The 21,099-nt window shown below is 40.9% G+C and overlaps 1 protein-coding gene across 1 annotated transcript; it reads left to right on the top strand.

The window, feature by feature from the left end:
• The first annotated feature begins 15,315 nt into the window (after positions 1–15,315).
• SLC7A3 (solute carrier family 7 member 3) lies at positions 15,316–20,880 on the top strand. Its single transcript, XM_008510505.2, has 12 exons — positions 15,316–15,706; positions 16,720–17,119; positions 17,449–17,607; positions 17,801–17,978; positions 18,175–18,287; positions 18,413–18,635; positions 18,810–18,949; positions 19,049–19,151; positions 19,396–19,562; positions 19,747–19,913; positions 20,257–20,365; positions 20,501–20,880. Exons 2-12 carry the CDS (start codon positions 16,750–16,752, stop codon positions 20,629–20,631), a joined length of 1,860 nt encoding a protein of 619 aa, XP_008508727.1. The 5' UTR covers positions 15,316–15,706; positions 16,720–16,749; the 3' UTR covers positions 20,632–20,880.
• Positions 20,881–21,099: the final 219 nt, after the last annotated feature.

Genomic DNA, 21,099 nt, shown 5'->3' with positions numbered 1-21,099 from the left:
GGGCTGTGTTAGATATATAAACAAGGGGCCGGCCCTGTGGCGCAGTGGTTAAGTTTGCACATTCCGCTTCTCGGCGGCCCGGGGTTCGCTGGTTCGGATCCCGGGTGTAGACGTGGCACCGCTTGGCGCACCATGCTGTGGTAGGTGTCCCACGTATAAAGTAGAGGAGGATGGGCATGGATGTTAGCTCAGGGCCAGTCTTCCTCAGCAAAAACAGGAGGATTGGCAGTAGTTAGCTGAGGGCTAATCTTCCTCAAAAAAAAAAAATATATATTTAAACAGAAGAACAAGAGATTAACACTACCTGAGGAACAGGAGGAATGGCTTCACCAAAGTGATATTTGAGATGGGACTTTGTAGTAGACCTTAAGGTTTTAAGGAGTCAATACATAATGCCCTCCTTTTCCCCTTCATAGTTTCTAACCAATTGAGAAATAAGGCACAGGAGAAAAATAAATGGAGATCAAAATGTTAGCATTCTTACTGATGAAACTGTTGGGTAGACATGGCTTTAGATCTGTGACCAAGTGGGCCTTTTAAACACTCTGCCCTCAATGAGAGACTTACTCACCTAGTTGGGCAACCTAGGCCACCCTCACAGAGGACAAATCAGAATGTACCCTCTCTGCAGGCAGGATGGCTTCAAAAGTGGGAATCCAGGAAGAGCTGAGCCACACATACCCGGTACCTTCTCTCAAAGTCATTAGTTAGGTTAGTCAGTTTTCTTCCTAGATAAGAGTAGTGAGAAGGCAGAAAGAGAAAAGAGGTTCACTCTGTAACAGCAGACATCTATCTGCCTGCTCTGACCTGTGGAGACCTGCCCCCTCTGTCACATACAGTTCTCTTAGGACTGTGCATAAGAGTTCCACTCTACCCCTGAGTGCAGAGGTGGGCACATGACCCAGGCTTGACCACTCATGGTACCCTATAACCCTGGGGTGGGTACAGGTCTCAGGAAGGGCCAGCCAGAGTCATCATATGAGATTGATATATGGACAAAGACACTGGGGTCTTGAGAGTCTTTCTTGAATCACAAGTTGTGAGGATATACCGTGTATATACACGTATCACAAGCTGCTGCATGGAGAGAACTTGTGGAAGGAGATAAGCAGAGAGAAACAGGGAAGAGAGAGAGGAGGCCCTGAGAACCTTGTTTGAACCCTGCTCCTAAAGGGAGATCTTTCGCTGCACTTCCCAATTATATTAGCCAATATAGTCCCTTTTTTTTTTGGCTTATACTAGTTTGAGTTGGATTTCTGTCACTTGTAATAAAAAACATAGGCCTGTGTAATACAGTCTTGAAACATGAGTAGACATTTTTAAGCTAAGAAGCGAGGGGCATTTCGGATGAGAGACACAGCATGGGCAAAAGCCTAGAGGTTTGAAATGTTCAGTTGTGGCTAACATAATGCCAAACAAATGAGAGAAATAAAAATGAAAGAAAACATCTTATGTGGAACAATGCTGTAAACATCTATTCCTAAGAAAAGAATTTTAAAAAATAGAAATAAAAGGACATTTTCTTAATGTGATAAGGAGGATCCCAAACCAACAGTCACCATACTTACTCCCTTTTAAATTGAAAATAAAATAAGGATGCCTGTTATTGCCGTTATTATTTAATATTGTCTTGGTGTTCTGGCTAGTGCAATAAGATTTGAAACAGAAGTAAGAGGACTCAATATTTGAAAAGAAGAAACAAAAATATTACTTGCAGATGATGTGGTTGTATGCCTCAGTATTCCCCAGATAAGAGAAATATTCCAAAATCAGTAGCAATCTTTTTTTTTTTTAAATTGGCACCTGAGCTAACAACTGTTGCCAATCTTCTTCTTTCTTTTTTTCCTGCTTTTTTTTCTCCCCAAATCTCCCCAGTACATAGTTGTATGTTTTCAGTTGTGGGTCCTTCTAGTTGTGGCATGTGGGACGCCGCCTCAACATGGCCTAATGAGCGGTCCCATGTCGGCGCCCAGGATCCAAACGGGCGAAACCCGGGCCGCCGAAGCGGAGCGCGCCAACTGAATCACTCCGCCACGGGCAGGCCCCAGTAGCAATCTCGTACACTATAAGTAACCAGTTAGAAAATATAGTAAAAGAGATCCTATGCATGATAGTAAGAAATATATACATAATATTTTTAAATGAACTCAATGAGAGATATGTATGACCTAAGAAAAACTATAAAACTTAACTGAGAAATATAAAATGACTTTAATAAAGAGACATCTTTTGTTTCTCGGTAGAAAAACTATATACAAGAATATTAGTTCTCTTAAAATGAATTTATGAATTTATTGTGATTCCATTTAGAACCTCAACAAAATTTTTCTTGAAACTCAATACAGTCAGTTCTGCTGTAAGCAACATATGCATTTCTAAAAATCAACCAGCTATGCAAAATTGTGCAATAAAAGCCACATGGCTTATGGGTAAGATGGGGTTAGAGGCACAACACTAAAAATCTTTGTCAGTGACACAAAAAGTTAGGAAGTTAATAAAATGGTATCACAGTTTTACACGTTAAATGATAATGAATACCACAATAAATAAGGCTCTTTACCTGGAAAAAGACCTAAAATTTGCTTGTGGAAGTGGGCATGGAATGGTTTTAGCTTGTGAATTATTGTGAAGTGGTGGGAAGAGAGCTATCTGAAGTTTGAGGGAAAGTCGTAACACCAGATGTGGATGGGTGTGAGTCATAACACGTGGTGAACTGATGTAGCTGGTAGATGTCTGCAGTGTATGCATGTGTTTATTACGTGTGGTCCTGCCCAACTTGGTTTATCTGGGTGCAGTTTTCTGCGTTCATTTACCTTTTCCCTCAGATGAAATGGCACATAACCAAAGGTGAAGTTCACATTCTGCTCAAATTGTTGCCTGATATATCAATTACTTTGAAACAAATTCTCATTTTCAAAACAAGCATTCTAGCAGAAATGATTGTAAAATTACTATTTCATTTTGAAAAATAAACTGCTTGGAGTACTTTGTAAAAGGAGCAAGTCTTGCCTTAACAAATGTTAAAATACGGTAAAGCACCTATTATTTAAAATGTTGTGCTGGGAAAAGAAACTAGAAACCACATAAATGTGCACAAATAGGGAACTGGTTAAATGAATTATGAGCCATCCATTCTGTGGAACACTAGACAGTCATTTACAAGAGTGAGGGGCATCCACGAGTACTGATCTGGAAAGCAGTCCAAAATGTATATTTAAGGAAAAAAGGTAAAGAGCCAAAGAATATGTATAGTAGGATCATATTTGTATTTTTACAAGGATGTATGTGTTTATGTTATGCATATATTTTCTTGTATAGGCACGGAATCTGGAAGAAAGCAAAAGAAACTGTTAACAGTGGGGATATCGCACTGAGTGGGAGTGGATTTTTACTTTCTTTCTCTTTCTTTCCTTCTCTCTCTCATGAACATGTTTTGCTTTTGTAATTTTTAAATTAAAAATTAAATTTAGTGTGCTGTCATAAAAGTAGACATAGATCAATGGAAAAATAGAAAATCCAGAACTATATGCTAGTATATTTAAGAATTTACTATATGATAAAGTAGGTATCATCAAACAGTCAAGAAAAGAATGACTAATGAATTGTATTAGGCTGACTGATTTGTATTTTGACAAAAATCCAAAATATTTATAATTATATTTATTTATATTTAAATTATTATTTATTCAAATTATTTATATATATAATATATATATATCACATTTCATACACCTAAGTAAGTTCCACATGGATTACAGAGTTAAGTAGAAAAAGTGATATCATCTATAAAAGGGTGATCATTTTTAAACTTTTAATTTTTAAAAAATTCAAACCTATGGATAATTTGAGTAGTGTAATTAATACCCATCTACTTTTCACCTAGCTTCACCAATTGTCAGCATTTACCACATTTGCTTTCTCTCTCTCTCCCTCTACACACACTCTCATGTGCATGCATGTGCAACACACATATGTACATTATTTTTGCTGAACCATTTGTGGGTTCATGATTCTTCATCCCTAGATACTCAGCATGTATCTCCTAAGAACAAGGACATTCTCTTACCTAACCTCAATACCATTATCATACACAAGAAATTAATATTGATACAATATCATCACCTGACACACAGTCCACATTCAAATTTCCCCAATAGTCCCAATAACGTCCTTTTTAGCTACTTTTTAAAAAAGTTTCAATCAAAGTTCCAACTGAGAAATATGCACTTTATAATGTTATGTCTCTTTAGCCTCCTTTAATCTAAAATTGTCCCCCTACCTTTTCTTTCTTTTGTCTTTCAAGACATTTGCAGAGTTCTACCTAGTTGTCTTTTGTCTTGTAGAATGTCTCATGAGCTGGATTTGTCTGATTATTACCTCATGACTAGATTCAAGTTAAAAATTTTTGGCAAACATTTGTCATGGATGGGGCTGGTCCTATGGTGTAGTGGTTAAGTTTGGCACACACTGCTTTGGTGGCCTGGGTTTGTGGGTTTGGATCCTGGGTGCAGACCCACACCACCTGTGAGTCATGCTGTGGCAGTGACCCACATACAAAATAGAGGAAGATTGGCACAGATGTTAGCTCAGGGCCAATCTTCCTCACCAAAAAAGAAAAAGGGGGTCATGGATGATACATACTGCTTATTACATCACATCTAGAGGCACGTAATGTCAATTTGTCCCATTATTTGTGATGCTAAGTTTGATCATTTGGTTAAGGTGGTTCCCCCCAGATCTCTTCACTGTAAAGGTTCTGTTGTAGGCAGAATTTTGGACCCCATGACCTTCTCTCCCCGTGAATGTGTTATATTACATGACAAAAAGGACTTTGCAGATATGATTAAGGTTACCAATCCTTAAAATAGGGAGATTGTCTTGGGTTATCTCAGTGAGCCCAATGTAATTACATGAGTCCTTAAAAGTAGAAGAGGGTAAGTCAGAGAGAGTCAAAGCAGGAGAAGGATTTGATGTACTGTGGCTTGGAGGTGGAGAAGACCACATGTTAAGGAAACGGAGACCTCAGTCCTACAACTGCATGGAACTAAATTCTGCCAACAACTTGAATGAGCTTGGAAGTGGCTTCTTTCCCAGAGCATCCAGAAAGGAATGCAGATACTTTGATTTTATCCCTGTGAGACCCTGAGCAAAGAATCCAGCCATGCAGCATTGGACTTCTGGCCTATATAAAGTATGGAATAATAAATTTGTGTTGTTTTAAGCCAATAAGTTTGTAGTAATTTGTTATGGCAGAAATACAAAACTAATACAGGTACCTTTCCATTTGGAATTAATATGTAATCTGTGGGGTGGTATGTTGAGATCATGTGAATATTCTGTTTCCCAACACTCAAGCATCATCTATTGATTATCCTTGTCTAAATCAGTTATTACTTTGGTGAGTGCAAATGGTGGTTTTCTAATTCTAGAATTTCTTGTAGATTTATTAGCTGGTCTTCTTCTATTAAGAACAGCTTCCCTCCACCTTTTTTTTTGTGAGGAAGATTGGCCCTGAGCTAACATCTGTTGCCAATCTTCCTCTTTTTGCTTGAGGAAGATTATCGCTGAACTAACATCTGTGCCAACCTTCCTCCATTTTATGTGGGATGCTGCCACAGTGTGGCTTGACAAGTGGTGTTAGGTCTGTGCCTGGGATGTGAACCTGTGAACCCCGCACTGCTGAAGTGGAGCATGCAGACTTAACCACTACAGCACTGAGGCCAGCCCAATCCCTCTACCTTTTTAAAGTATCACCGTGAACTCAAGATTCTTTTAAAATTCAGTGTATTATACAATACTATTAATATTCTTTGAAATTGATTGACAACTTTGAACATGAAATTTCAAAAATTGAATATATTCATATTCTATGACTCAGCAGGTCTACTGCTAGGTTTATACCCAACAGGAATATACATATGTGTTCAGCAAATAATATGTACTAGAATGTTCACAGCAGCACTATTTGTAGTAGCTAAAACCTGGAAACTAACCAAAAATCTATCAACAAGGTAGAAGGAATAAATTGTGATATATTCCCACAAAGGAATACTGTACAGCTGAGAATCAATGATCTACAACAATGCACAACAATATGGATGAATCTCAAGAAGTTAATGTTGAGTGAACTTCCCCAATCATCATACTTGATGGTGAAAAACTGAATGCTTTCCCCTATGATCAGGAACAAGACAAGGATGTCTACTCTCACCACTTCTATTCAACATTTTACTGGAAGTTTGAACTAGAGCAATTAGGCAAGGAAAAGAAATAAAAGGCATGCAGGAGCCGGCCGGTGGCGCAGTGGTTAAGTGCACAGTTCTGCTTCAGCAGCCTGAGGTCCACCGGTTCGGATCCCGGGTGCAGACATGGCACCGCTTGGCAAGCCATGCAGTGGTAGGCGTCCCATATATAAAGCAGAGGAGGATGGGCACGGATGTTAGCTCAGGGCCAGTCTTCCTCAGCAAAAAGAGGAGGATTGGCAGATGTTAGCTCAGGGCTGATCTTCCTCAAAAAAAAAAAAACGCGTCCAGATTGGAAAGCAAGAAGTAAAACTATCTCTATTTGCACATGACGCGATCTTGTGTATACAAAGTCTTAAGGAATCCATTAAAACACTATTAGAGCTAATAAGTGAGTTCAGCCAGGTTGCAGGGTACAAGATCAATATACAAATATCAATTATATTTTTTATAGGAGCAATGAACAAACCAAAAATGAAATTAAGAAAACAATTCCATTTATAGCATTATCAAAAAGAATAATATACTTAGGAAAAATTTATCAAAAGAAGTACAATATTTACACTCTGAAAACTACAAAACATTGTTGACAAAAGTTAGAGAAGACCTTAAAAAGTGGAAAGACATCTCATTTTCACAGATCAAAAGACGTGATATTATTAAGATGGCAATACTCCCCAAATTGATCTATGGTTTTAAGGAAATAACCATCAAAATTCCAACTGTCTTTGCAGAGATTGGCAAGCTGATCCTAAATTTCATATGGAAGTTCAAGAGACCTAAAATAGTCAAAACAGTCTTGAAAAAAGAAGAATAAAGTTAGAGGACTCACATTTCCCAATTTCAAAACTTACTACAAATCTACAGTAATCAAGACAGTGTGGCTCTGGAATAAGGACAGACATATATATCAATGGAATAGAATTGAGAGTCCAGAAATAAACCGTCACATTTGTGGTCAATTGATTTTTGACAAGGGTGCCAAGACAATTCAGTGGGGGAAAGAATAGTCTTTTCAATAAATAGTATTGGGATACAATACCCATATGCAAAAGAATGGATTTAGACCCCTACCTCACACATTGTAGCACAAAAGTTAACTTGAAATAAATCAAAGACCTAAATATAAGAGATAAAAATCACAAAACTCTTAGAGGGAAACATAGGTGTAAATCTTTGTGAGCATGGATTGGGCAACGATTTCTTACATATGACACAAAGCGGAAGGAATCAAAGAAAAAATAGATAAATTAGACTTCATCAAAATTAAAAACTTTTGTGCATCAAAAGATACTATGAAGCTAGTGAAAAAACAGCCCACGGGATGGACAAAAATATTAACAAATCTTATGTCTGATAAGGTCTAATGTCTAGAATATAAAGAACTCTTTTTTTTTGTTATTGAGTTCAGAATAGTTTACATCAATGTGAGATTTCAGTTGTAAATTATTTCTTGACTGTCACCACGTGAGTGCTTCCCTTCAACCCCTGTGCCCATCCCCCACACCCTTCCCCTGAACTGTTTTCTTTGTCCCTGTGTTTGTTTATATTCCAAATATGAGTGAAATCATCTCGTGTTTGTCCTTCTCAGTCTGGCTTATTTTGCTTAGCATAATTCCCTCTAGGTCCTTCCAAGTTATTGCAAATGGGATGAATTTGTCTTTTTTCTGGCTGAATAGTATTCCATTGTATATATATACCACATCTTCTTTATTCAATCATCAATTGATGGGGACTTGGGTTGCTTCCATGTCTTGGCTATTGTGCATAGTGCTGCAGTGAACATAGGGGTACATATGTTACTTTGGATTGTTGATTTCAAGTTCTTTGGGTAGATACCCAGTAGTGGGATAGCTGAGTCATATGGTAGTTCTATTTTTAGTTTTTTGAGGAATCTTCATACTATTTTCCATAGTGGCTGCACCAGTTTGCATTCCCACCAGCAGTGTATGAGGGTTCCCTGCTCTCCACACCCTCTCCAACATTTGTTATTTTTAGTCTTAGTGATTATAGCCATTTTTTTTTAAAGATTTTATTTTTTCCTTTTTCTCCCCAAAGCCCCCTGGTGCATAGTTGTATATTCTTCGTTGTGGGTCCTTCTAGTTGTGGCATGTGGGACGCTGTCTCAGTGTGGTTTGATGAGCAGTGCCATGTCCGTGCCCAAGATTCGAACCAACGAAACACTGGGCCACCTGCTGTGGAGCGCGCGGACTTAACCACTCAGCCACGGGGCCAGCCCCGATTATAGCCATTTTAAGAGGTTTAAGGTGGTATCTTAGTGTAGTTTTGATTTGCATTTCCCTGATGATTAGTGATGTTGAACATCTTTTCATGTGTTTATTGGCCATCTGTATATCTTCTTTGTAAAAATGTCTGATGATATCCTCTGTCCATTTTTTGATCAGGCTGTTTGTTATTTTGTAGTTCAATTGTGTGAGTTCCTTATATATTATGGAGATTAACCCCTTGTCGGATATATTATTTGCAAATATTTTCTTCCAATTGGTGGGTTGTCTTTTTGTTTTGATCCTAGTTTCTTTTGCCTTGCAGAAGCTCTTTAGTCCGAGGAACACCCACTTGTTTATGTTTTCTTTTGTTTCCCTTGTCTGAGTAGACATGGTATTCAAAAAGATCCTTTTAAGTTCGCTGTCAAAGAGTGTACTACCGATATCATCTTCCAGTTTTATAGTTTCAGGACGTATCTTCAAGTCTTTGATCCATTTTGAGCTTATTTTTGTGTATGGCGTGAGATAGTGGTCTACCTTCATTCTTTTGCATGTGGCTGTCCAGTTTTCCCAACACCATTTATTGAAGAGACTATCTTTTCTCCATTGTATGTTCTTGGCACCTTTGTTGAAGATTAGCTGTCCTTGGATGTGTGGTTTTATTTCTGGGCTTTCAGTTCCGTTCCACTGATCCGTCTGCCTGTTTTTTGTACTAGTACCATGCTGTTTTGAGCACTATGGCTTTGTAATACATATTGAAGTCAGGGATTATGATACCTCCAGCTTTGTTCTTTTTTCTCAGGCTTTCCTAGAATATAAAGAGCTCTTAAAACTCAACAATAAAAAGACAACCCAATTAAAAATGAGTAAAAGATTTGAATATATTCTCTCTAAAGAAGCACATGAGAAGATGCTAAACATCATTAGTCATTAAGGAAATACAAATCAAAACCACGATAAGATACCACTTCGCACTTACTAGGATGGTTATGATCAAAAAGATGGATTTAACAAGTGTTGGTGAGAATGTGGAGTAATTGAACCCCTTATACACTGCTGTTGGGAATGTAAAGTGGTGCAGCCTTTGTGGAAAACAGTCTGGTAATTCTTCAAAAGGTTACATATAGAGTTACCATATGACCCAGCAATTCCACTCCTAGGTATGTACTCAAAAGAATTTAAAACATATGTCCACAGAAAAACTTGTACACTAATGTTCATACCAGCATTATTCATAATAGCCAAAAAAAAATTTAGAAACAACCCAAATGGCCATCAGCTGATGAATGAATAAATAAAATGTGGTATTTCCATACAATGGAACATTATTTGGCAATAAAGAGAAACAAAGTACATATGCACGGTACAACATGGATGAGCCTTGAAAACATTATGCTAAATAAAATAAGCCAGTTCATAAAAGACCACATGTTGTATGATTCTATTTATGTGAAATATCCAGAATAGGCAAATTTGTAGAGACCAAAAGTAGAATTGTGGTTGCCTAGGGCTGGGATGAGGGAGTTGGGAGGAAATGGGGAGTAACTGGGAATGGGAACAGGGTTTCTTTTTGGGATGATGAAAATGTTCTAAAATTGATTGTAGTGATGGATGCACAGCTCTGACTATACTAAAAACTACTGAATTGTACACCTTGAAAGGGTGAATTTTCTCTCAATCAACAAAAGATTACATACAGTTTGATTCCATTTACATAAAGTAAAGAAAAGTCTAGGCTGTTAGAAGTCAGGACAGAGGTAAGCCTTGTTGGGGGGCTGGTGAGTAGGAACTGGAAGGGAGAGTGAAGGGGATTTCTGGGATACTGATCATGTTTTGTTTCTTGATGTGGGTGCTTTTACATGGATGTGTTCCTTTTGTGAACCTTCATTGAACTGTATGCTTATGATACCAGTGTGCACATTTTTCTGTATTTATCATACCTCAATAAAAGGTTTGAAAATTTAAACTTTGTAAATAAAAGCAACAAACACCGGAAAATATTTGAATCAAATATTACAGAAGAAAGGTTAATATCTACACAAAGAATTCATCCTATTCAGTATAGTTGCAGGATACAAAGTTAACATACAAAAATCAGTAGCATTTCTATACACTAACAATGAATGTTCTGAAAAAGATATAAAGAAATCGATCCCTTTTACAATAGCATCAAAAACAATAAAATACTTAAAGTAAATTTGACTAAGGAGGTGAAAGATCTCTACTCTGAAAACTACAAGACACTGATGAAAGAAATCGAAGAAGACACAAATAAATGGAAAAATAGCCTGTGTTCATGGATTGGAAGAATTAATATTGTTAAAATGTCAATATCACTGAAAGCCATCTATAGATTCATGCAATTCCTACCCAGATTCCAATGGCATTTTTTACTGAAGTAGAAAAAACACTCCTAAAATGTATATGGAACCACAAATGACCCTGAAGAGTTGAAAAGAATCCTGAGAAAGAAGAACAAAGCAGGAGGCATCACACTTCCTCATTTCTAGCTATACTATAAAGCTATAGTCATCATAACAGCATGGTACTCGAATAAAAACAGACAAATAGACCAATGGAATGGAATTGAGAGCCCAGAAATAAACCCAAGCATATATAGTCAACTAATATTTGACAAGACAGTCTTTTCAATAAATGATGCTGGGATAATTGGACATTTGCATGTATAAGAATGAAACTGGACCTATATCTTACACCACTCACAAAAATTAACTCAAAATGGATTAAAGACTTAAATGTGAGACATGAAACTCCTAGAGGAAAACATAGGAATAAAGCTCCCTGACATGAGTCTTGGTAAGCATCTTTTGGATATGACACCTAAAGCACAAGCAACAAAATAAAAAATAAACAAGTTGGACTACATCATCAAACTACAAAGCTTCAGCACAGCAAAAGAAATCATCAACAAAAGGAAAAGACAATCTACAGAATGGGAAAAAATATTTGCAAACTATATATCTGATAGGGTCTTAATATCCAAAATATACAAAGAACTCATATAACTCAATAGCAAAAAAAAAAAAACCAATTAAAAAATGAACAAAGAATCTGAATAGACATTTCTCCAAAGAGAATATACAAAAGGCCAACAGCTACATGAAAAAATGCTCAATATCACTGGTCATTAGGGAAATGCAAATTAAAACCACAGTGAGATATCACCTCACACCTGTTCGAATGGCTATCATCAAAAAGACAGGATGCAACAAATGCTGGTGAAGATGTGGAGAAAAAGGCACACTGGTGCACTGTTGGTGGGCATGTACATTGGTGCAGCCACTATGGAAAACAGTATGGAGGATCCTCAAAAGATTAAAAAGGAACTACCACATGATTCATGAATTCCACTTCTGGGAATATATCCAAAGATATGAAAACACTAACTTGAAAAGATATCTGCATCCCCACGTTCATAGTAGCATTGTTTACAGTAGCCAAGATATGGTAACAACCTAAGTGTCCATTGATGGATGAATGGATAAAGAAGTTGTAAATATATATATATATATATATATATATATATATACACAATGGAATATTATTTAACCATAAAAAAGCAAGGAAATCTTATCATTTGTGACAACATGGATGGACCTTGAAGGCATTATGCTAAGTAAAATAAGTCAGAGAGAGACAAATACTGTGTGATTTCACTTAAATTTGGAATCTAAAAAAACCCCTAAACTCATAGAAAGAGAACAGATTTGTGGTTACCAGAGGTGGAGGGTGAGGAGAAAGGAAATTAGAGGAAGGTGGTCAAAAGGTACAAACTTCCAGTTATAAGGTAAATAAATACTAGGGATGTAATGTACAATGTGATGACTATAGCTAACACTGCTATGTGATATATAGGAAAGTTGTTAAGAGAATAAATCCTATGAGTTCTCATCACAAGGAGAAAATTTTTTTCCTTTTTTCTTTTCTTTCTTGTATCTATACAAGAAGATGGATGTTAAGCGGAGCATATTGTGATAATCACTTCACAATATATGTAAATCAAACCATTACACTATATGCCTTAAACTTATATAGTGATGTATGTCAATTATTTCTCAATGAAACTGGAAAAAAAAGAATCTATTCTAATTTATAAGGAAAGCATCAAGACAAATAAGTTAGTGGGAAAAAGAAAAGCTATGAATAAACAGTTTCAAAAAGAAATATTCATTATAAACAGAATGAACTTCTTTCTACTTCTGTTATTTTATTAGCAAATAACTTGTTTAAATGATAACTATGCTGGTGAGATTGTGGTAACCCTGCTTTACTCTAACATGGCTGATAGCACTCTAAGTTGATAAAAATCCTTTGGTGAAGCACTGTAATAAGTACGAAAGTTTATAAACATGTTCATTATCTTTGACTCAATAGTCCCACTCCTGGAAATGAAACTTAAGAAAGTAATTCAACTAAATAGAGACGTTGTATTAATGAAAGTGTTTCTTAGTATAAAGGAAAGCTGGAAACAACCTGAAGAAATGTTTAAATGGTTAAATAAATAATAGTACATCAGTGCTATGGAATATTGCACTATGCAATCACTAACAATGATAATTTTGAATACTAGTAGAAATTTGAAAAAATATTTCATTGTGAAAAAAGGAGAATGTAAAGTTATATGCTATATAGATATGTACAAAGACCATAACAGAGCATGCAAAAACACAAATAGTTGGTTTGTTAGGGATTAAGGGTGACTTTTTTTGCAGTTTTCATTAGTGTTAAATTGTTTTATAATAAAAACAAAAAATTCAATGTTTTGCACCTGGTCATTGTACCGCAAGAAAGGGATATTAAAGTTGGAGAAAGTCCATAATGATTGAGGAGACCATGGAACTTCTGGAAAAAGAAAAGCTGAGGAATGAAATATGGTTAAATTCTACAAATTCATGAAAGGGATGGATAGGTGAACGAAAATAGTTGTTCACAAAATCTTGGAATATTAGAATTGGAGGACACCCCCTGATGCTTCTAATTAATTGACTAAGCTTTTATTGAATAATTGAGTGCCTATTAAGTCCACTGTTAGATTTGACTGGTGTGAGTCTATGACCAATGATAAGAATTATTGTTTACATACTGGGTCGTCCCATCATTCAACCTTATCTTCCACTGCTGCCTAACAAACACTGCACTTGATATGCTGGTCTCTACATGGGCCCCTGGCTTTACTTCATGCTTCTTTGTAGGTCCAGAGCTCATCCACCCTTCATCCTTCAAGGTTCAGCTTAAGTCCTGCCTACTATCCTCCTCAACACCTTACAAATTAAAAGGTTTTGTTTATATCTTCCAGTCTGTACTGATGACTTCTTTCCTTGAATATTTCCAACACCAATTTGTCAATTAATCTCATAATCAAATCAATCACCTAATCTAAACAACCAAATCATCATCATACACACTAACATATTATTCTGAGTATGTGTCAAGTTTTTGTTGAATACTTCCCATGTGCCAGGCAGGAAGAGTTGACTTTATAATCTCATCTAAGAATCCCCAAAACCCTGTGAAATGTGTATATTATATCCAGAAACTGAGGCTCAGAGATGTTAGACAATTTGCTCAAGGCCACAGTGGCTGAGCTGAGAAGTTACCCTGGGTCTAACTCCGAAGACTGCGCTCCTAACCCCTATGTCATAGTGTTTCAATTGTATGGGGTGTGTTTTCCTTCTGTAACTAGATTTTTAAGACTAGGAGGGCAAGGATTTTATTTTATGTTTCCTTTGTAGTCTCTTCATTGCTATACTAGGTGTTATACACATAGTCAGTGCTTAATAAATACTTAAGGAATGCCCAAATGGAGCTGTATTTATCTGAAAATACCAATTACTACTTCAAAAGGGATTTAGATTTTAGACAGATTCATGGGTGATGTAAGCATAATGGATAATATAAAGAAAACAAGGATATTTGGGTCCATCCTTAATTCCTGAGATGTCTTGATAGAGGAGAAGCACACCTTCACAACCCTTCCTGCTCCATTATGACTAAGAACTGATTGGGCTGGATGAGATTGTGGGTCTGACACTCCATGTGATCATTCTTTGATTCTTTGGCTCCTCTTCTGTTTCCCAGAAACTCCTAGCTTGAAAGGGTCTGTCTTGATGCTGATGCCTCTCCCTGTTTGGTTTTGCTTGATGCCACACCTCCTCTTCTTGTGCATTTAAATGAGGTATGGTGCCTATGGGAGGCAGGCATTGAAGTCCAATAGGCCAGGTTTTATCAGTAAAGTGGTCGACACATAATTATGGTATGATGTCAGGCAAGTCATGCCTCTGAGCCTCAGCTTACTCATCAGTAAAAAGGGATTAAATAAACTCCCTCCTCCAATATTTCAATATTGTCTGTATTTCATATTTAATAGTTTAACATTTATAGGCAGCTAAAGACACACTGTGGAGAGATTGGGGCCTAGAAATCTAGATGGGATTAATTATCTGTTTTCAGGTGGTGGTTGAAATCATCTTCCATTATTTTGCTGACTGCATTAGAAACACCCACAGTTGAGGGTGAGAGCTGAGGAGTGGGAATCAGATGGCTGTCCATAATCTGATATGGTCTTTGGGAACGATTTTAGGGGTGGGGGAACCTCATGTAGAAAAGAAAGCTAAGCAAGACTAAGGGAGAGTGAGTTGAAGACTCCCTGTGCTGTTTTCCCCTCCACCTCTTGTTCCCCTCCCCCACACCTGCCAATCACTGGTTCTGACTATCAAGGCACAAAGGTAGAAAATCCCATGGGGTCTCTGGCCAGGAAGCCTCTCATTGTCCTGCTCTGACGATAAGCAAGGAGAATGGGAAAAGGCTGCCCTCCCCCATTTTTCGCTCCTTGCCACGCTGGTCTTGCTGTTGCAAGTGGGAAGCAGTCTCAGGCCACACGCAATCCCTTTTGCAAAACTGAGGAGCGCGCGCGCGCGCGCGCGCGTGTGTTGTACGCAATCCCTTTTACAAAGCTGAGGCGTGTGTGTGTGTGTGTGTGCGTGTGTGTGTGCGTGTGTGTGTGTTGTGTGTAGGGAGGAGGATTGGGGGTGGGATTCCATGACGTTACCCGCTCCGCCTCCTGGTGTATATAAGGGGCGCTTGGCGCGCAACGACCCCAAGCAGCAGCTTTGAAGCCTGAGCAACCGAACTCGGCAGCCCCAACCCAACTCGGCTTAACTCAGCCTCACCGAACCCCATCCAAGACTCTCCACTGCTTGGGCTCGCAACAGCTGTCTGGTAAGCCTTGGGGGCCGACACGTGTGTCGGAGGGAGACGGCGAGGGTCCGGGCATACCTAGGATTCTCTGGCAACCATGGCATGCAGTTGCATCAGTGCGGCCGTGACCTGTTGCTGGCGAGACCCCGGCCCCGGGAGCCAAGGCTCCCATCTCCACCGCAGCCCCAGACCGTTTCCAAAGGACGGCATAAGAATCTGGGGGCCGAGTCGGGGGTGCATAAGGTGGAACCCCTCCTCTCCAGTGCGAGCCATGTCGGGCTGCTCTGGGGCCCCTTTCGGGGCGCGTCTCCAAATCTTCAGATGTGGAAGCCCCGCCTCACTGTTGATGCTTGCTGGTCAGCCTAGCGAGGCGGGAGGAAGTGGGGGAACATTTGCTTACTGCCCTGGGCGACGGCTGCACCCCAGTTACGCTGTGTGGGCTTGGTGAGGAGGGATGGAATTGAGTCGGTGTTCACTTCTGATCTGCAGCGGAGGTCGATCCCTCCTCCCTCCAGGCGGTCTAGGAACCATGCTTATTAAGTAGCCCTGGGGGCGAGCACTGAAAAGGAAAATGGATACTGGGTGTGAGAAGGAGGTTCTCCCCAGAGTTGCTGCCCCTCCTGGGTTGAGTTCTGTTTGGTTCCCAAGGAGCTACAGGCCAGGGAAGAGACACAGGTTAGGTTCCACGGTTCCTGGGTTGGAGTCTAGGATAAATCCTCTAGTTTCCCTGCGAGAGAAAGAAGAGACTAATATCGACTGAGCCCCTACTAGGTGCCAGGCCACTGTGCTATAGGGGACTTTCACACATGCCTTTTCTGAAATCACTCCTTCCACAAACCTGTGAGTTATTGTTATTCCTACTTGCATAGGCAGAAACTGAGGTTGGAGGAAAAGTGACTTGCCTTTGTCCCTTCAGTATCCTCCTCCCCATCCCCCCATGGTTCCTTTGCTTGGTGGAGTGGGTATTGTAATTCACTCTCAGAGCTTAGGGATAATGAGCCCTATTGAAGGGCTTTTGTCTTGTTTTTCACCAGATCCTAGCATCCTCTTCAATTCCAGCTGGAATGCTGTGGCAGGCACTCCGCAGATTTGGTCAAAAGCTGGTACGCAGACGTACGCTGGAGCCAGGCATGGCTGAGACTCGCCTTGCCAGATGCCTGAGCACTTTGGATTTAGTGGCCCTGGGTGTGGGCAGCACGTTGGGTGCAGGCGTGTATGTCCTGGCTGGTGAGGTGGCCAAAGATAAAGCAGGACCATCCATTGTGATCTGCTTTTTGGTGGCCGCCCTATCTTCTGTGTTGGCTGGGCTGTGCTATGCGGAGTTTGGTGCCCGGGTTCCCCGTTCTGGTTCTGCATATCTCTACAGCTATGTCACTGTGGGTGAACTCTGGGCCTTCACCACTGGCTGGAACCTCATCCTCTCCTATGTTATCGGTGAGATGGTGGGGCAGGGAGGGAACTGCACAGCCAGTGAAGGGGCTTTGAGTCAGGAAATCTGGGTGGAATGGTGAAGTGAGGTGTTCTTCATCATTCACAGGACTTCGATATCCCTCAATGTGTGTGTGTTGGGGGGCTAGGAGGGTTGAAGGTGTGGAGAAATTGTTCATTATACTTACTCTGTCCTGGTTTCCTTAATTGACTGGTTTTGGTTCTTAAAAAGTAAGAATAGGTGAAAATAGCAGGGATTCTTGTGAGACTGGTATGGGGGAGGGAGGAGAGGAGGGAGGAAACTTGACCCCATGTTTCTCCCTCTGCTCCACCAGGTACAGCCAGTGTGGCCCGGGCCTGGAGCTCAGCTTTTGACAACCTAATTGGGAACCACATCTCCCAGACCCTGCAGGGGAGCATCTCACTGCATGTTCCCCGTGTCCTCGCAGAATATCCAGACTTCTTTGCTATGGGCCTTGTGTTGTTGCTCACTGGTGAGGCAAGGGACAGGGATAATGATGGGGATGGGCTAGGAGGGACTAGGCCTGAGAAGGGCTTGGTGGAGGTGATAATGGTGAGAAAGAAGAGAAGCTGGGAAGGAACGGTCTGCACGTAAATAAAGGCTAGGAAACAAAGCTTGCACTGAGGACATTATTTCTTGGAGTCCTGAATGCCTCTTTCCCACAGGATTGCTGGCTCTGGGGGCTAGTGAGTCGGCCCTGGTTACCAAGGTGTTCACAGGGATGAACCTTTTGGTTCTCGGTTTTGTCATCGTCTCTGGCTTCATTAAGGGGGACCTGCACAACTGGAAGCTCACAGAAGAGGACTACGAACTGGCCATGGCTGGACTCAATGACACCTATAGGTTAGGAGATTCATTTTCAAGAGATGCAGAGCTGGGAACATGGTGGGGAGCAGGGGGCTCCTGGCTGAGGGATTCGGGATTGGGAGTGGGGAGGAATGGGAGCCTAGGCGTTGAAGATCTAGCTCAGTAGTTTGGCTTTAGAGAAAGGTGCAGAGCTGGCTGAACACACCCTTTTCCATCCCTTCTTCCACTTTAGCTTGGGCCCTCTGGGCTCTGGAGGATTTGTGCCTTTCGGCTTCGAGGGGATTCTCCGTGGAGCAGCTACCTGTTTCTATGCATTTGTTGGTTTCGACTGTATTGCTACCACTGGTAACACAGTCATTCCATTCTGTCTGGGGTTTGGGCACAGTGTATGCTCAGGCTGCATGCAGATTGGGAGTGGCAGAGGAGCAAACCTGCTTCCCTGATTCAGAATCTTGTGCCCCTTCCTGCAGGGGAAGAGGCCCAGAATCCCCAGCGTTCCATCCCCATGGGCATTGTGATTTCACTATTCGTCTGCTTTTTGGCGTATTTTGGTGTCTCTTCGGCACTCACGCTCATGATGCCTTACTACCAGCTTCAACCTGAGAGCCCCTTGCCTGAGGCATTTCTCCATATTGGATGGGCCCCTGCCCGCTATGTTGTGGCTATTGGATCCCTCTGTGCTCTTTCTACCAGGTCAGTGTCAAATATTTGTTCTCCTCTGATGTCAGAGTCTCAGGTTAAAGCATTCAGTAGCAGAGAATACCCCTTAAAAGGGCTGTGAGGAGAAGGTGGAAACTCCTTAATCTCACAGGGTTGGGGAGAGAGATCACAGTCAACTCATGCCACTCTGGGCATCCTTCTCTCTAGCCTCTTGGGCTCTATGTTTCCCATGCCTCGGGTGATCTACGCCATGGCGGAGGACGGCCTCCTGTTCCGTGTCCTTGCCCGGATCCACACTGGCACACACACCCCCATCGTGGCCACTGTGGTCTCTGGCATTATTGCAGGTAAAAAATCGTCTTTGCACTTCCCCTAGTTGTTTCACCAACTCCCTTAACTTTGCTCTTCCCTTCTCTCATTTCTTGTTTTGTGCCCATCACTTTCAGCATTCATGGCATTCCTATTTGAACTCACTGATCTTGTGGATCTCATGTCAATTGGGACCCTGCTTGCTTACTCCCTGGTGGCTATTTGTGTTCTCATCCTCAGGTGAGACTCTATTTTTGCACATGCTGTGATTTTTGGTTTTTATTCTTGGATGAGGAATGATGGGGATCTGCTCCGCCTTCCTCCTCTGCCTTCCTCGTCCTGACTCTCCTTGAGGAATATGGATATCCCTCCCGGCCAAAAAGAGCTTCTACCCTACCCTGATGAGGAAGGTTAAACTGCCTGGATGAAGATGGTAGAGTGGTTAAGGGTTGTTCTTAATACTGCCTTCTTACTCTTGCCTCAGGTATCAGCCTGACCAGGAGATGAAGAATGAGGAAGATGAAGTGGAGCTGCAGGAGGAGAAGCTACCTGAAGGGGAGAAGCTAACCCTCCAGGGACTATTTTGTCCACTCAGCTCCATCCCCACTCCACTCTCTGGACAAGTTGTCTATATTTGTTCCTCACTTCTTGGTAAGCAGTGGAATTTTTCTCTGGGGTGGCTATGAGGTCAGCATGATAGGGGGAAGGAGCGTGTGGCATTGGGTGGCTGAGGAAGAACTAGAGAGAGGGTCACCTTCCTTGGAATGGGGTGCTTTAACATCTTAACATGTTGGGCTCGAGTTGGTTTTGATGTTTCTCTACTTGACTCTTAAAGCTCTACTGCTGACTGTCCTTTGCCTGGTGCTGGCCCACTGGCCAATTCCACTGCTTTTTGGAGACCCAGTGTGGATTGCAGTGGTTGTGCTGCTCCTGATGCTCATTACTGGGATCACTGGGGTCATTTGGAGACAGCCACAGAGCTCTGCTCCCCTTCACTTTAAGGTAAATGACCTCTCTTTCTGCCCACCAACCCATCTTGGAAGAATAGGCTCCAGATACCTGCAGTCTAATAGAGTGCATAGATATTCTTTAATTGCGCAAGAAAGGAAAGATATAGGAGATGCCTAAGCCAAAGACTTCTCTGATCCTCCCTAGTTCCTTTCCAGTTCCATTTCCCCAAACTCTGTATTCTTGAGTCCCATATGAGGTACACTAAATGAGTGGGTACTGAAATACACAGTGTGAGTAGGAGTTGGACTCTTCCCTTTCCTGGCTTGAGTGGGTTAGGGATCTCTTTCCAGGTCACCTTGTGCTATGTACAAAGAAGGATTTGATTTGTTCCCAGGTACCTGCTTTGCCTCTCCTCCCACTAGTGAGCATCTTTGTGAATGTTTACCTTATGATGCAGATGACAGCTGGCACCTGGGCCCGATTTGGGGTCTGGATGCTGATTGGTAGGTATCTACTTGGGAAGGGTAGGCCTCTTGGGTGTCCTATCCCAACTCTTTCTCTCTTGGTCTCGAGTAGGAGACCTATTAAGCCTTTACAGGTTGCTATTTCCCAACCTCACAGCTACCTTTCCCCACTAGGGTTTGCTATCTACTTTGGCTATGGGATCCAGCACAGCCTGGAAGAGGTTAAGAGTGATCAACCCCCACTCAAATCCAGAGCCAAAACTGTAGACCTCGATCTCAGTGGTGCCTGTACACATTCGATTTGACATCATCACACCTGAAGGCTGTCTGGTTCCCCTGCACAATAATGGAGAGGATTCCTGACCACAGAGAGCTAGGCCTCCCATGGGATGTTGGTGGGAGAACACTAGTAGAGCTCTGTATTTATTGTGGAGTGAAGGATGTGTCTTTGCTGTTTCTTGTCTAATTTTTTTAACTTGTCTACTTTTTAATTGTGTCTGTAGCTGCTCACTGACTTTTAAAACATTATTATTAAAAGAAACTAGAAAAAGAAACTATGTCCTGTTCTTTGCTTGCTTGAGATGATGTGGAGCCTGACTTTCAGTGTGGAGAGCTTCAGATAAATGTCCTTTGTTTGCTCCAGTCACCACGAGTTATCTGTTGTGCTTGTGTGTGCTTCCTGTTGGCTCAGGGTTTGAGGAAGGTAGTGTAGGCAGCCATCAAGTCTAGTCACACTTAAAGGAATGATCTTGAGATATGTTTTCCCCATGCTA

Source organism: Equus przewalskii, chromosome X (genome assembly GCF_037783145.1).
Source record: "Equus przewalskii isolate Varuska chromosome X, EquPr2, whole genome shotgun sequence".
NCBI lineage: Eukaryota > Metazoa > Chordata > Mammalia > Perissodactyla > Equidae > Equus > Equus przewalskii.
Note: the sequence above shows the minus strand (reverse complement) of the source record. Positions and strands in the feature narration are given on the sequence as shown.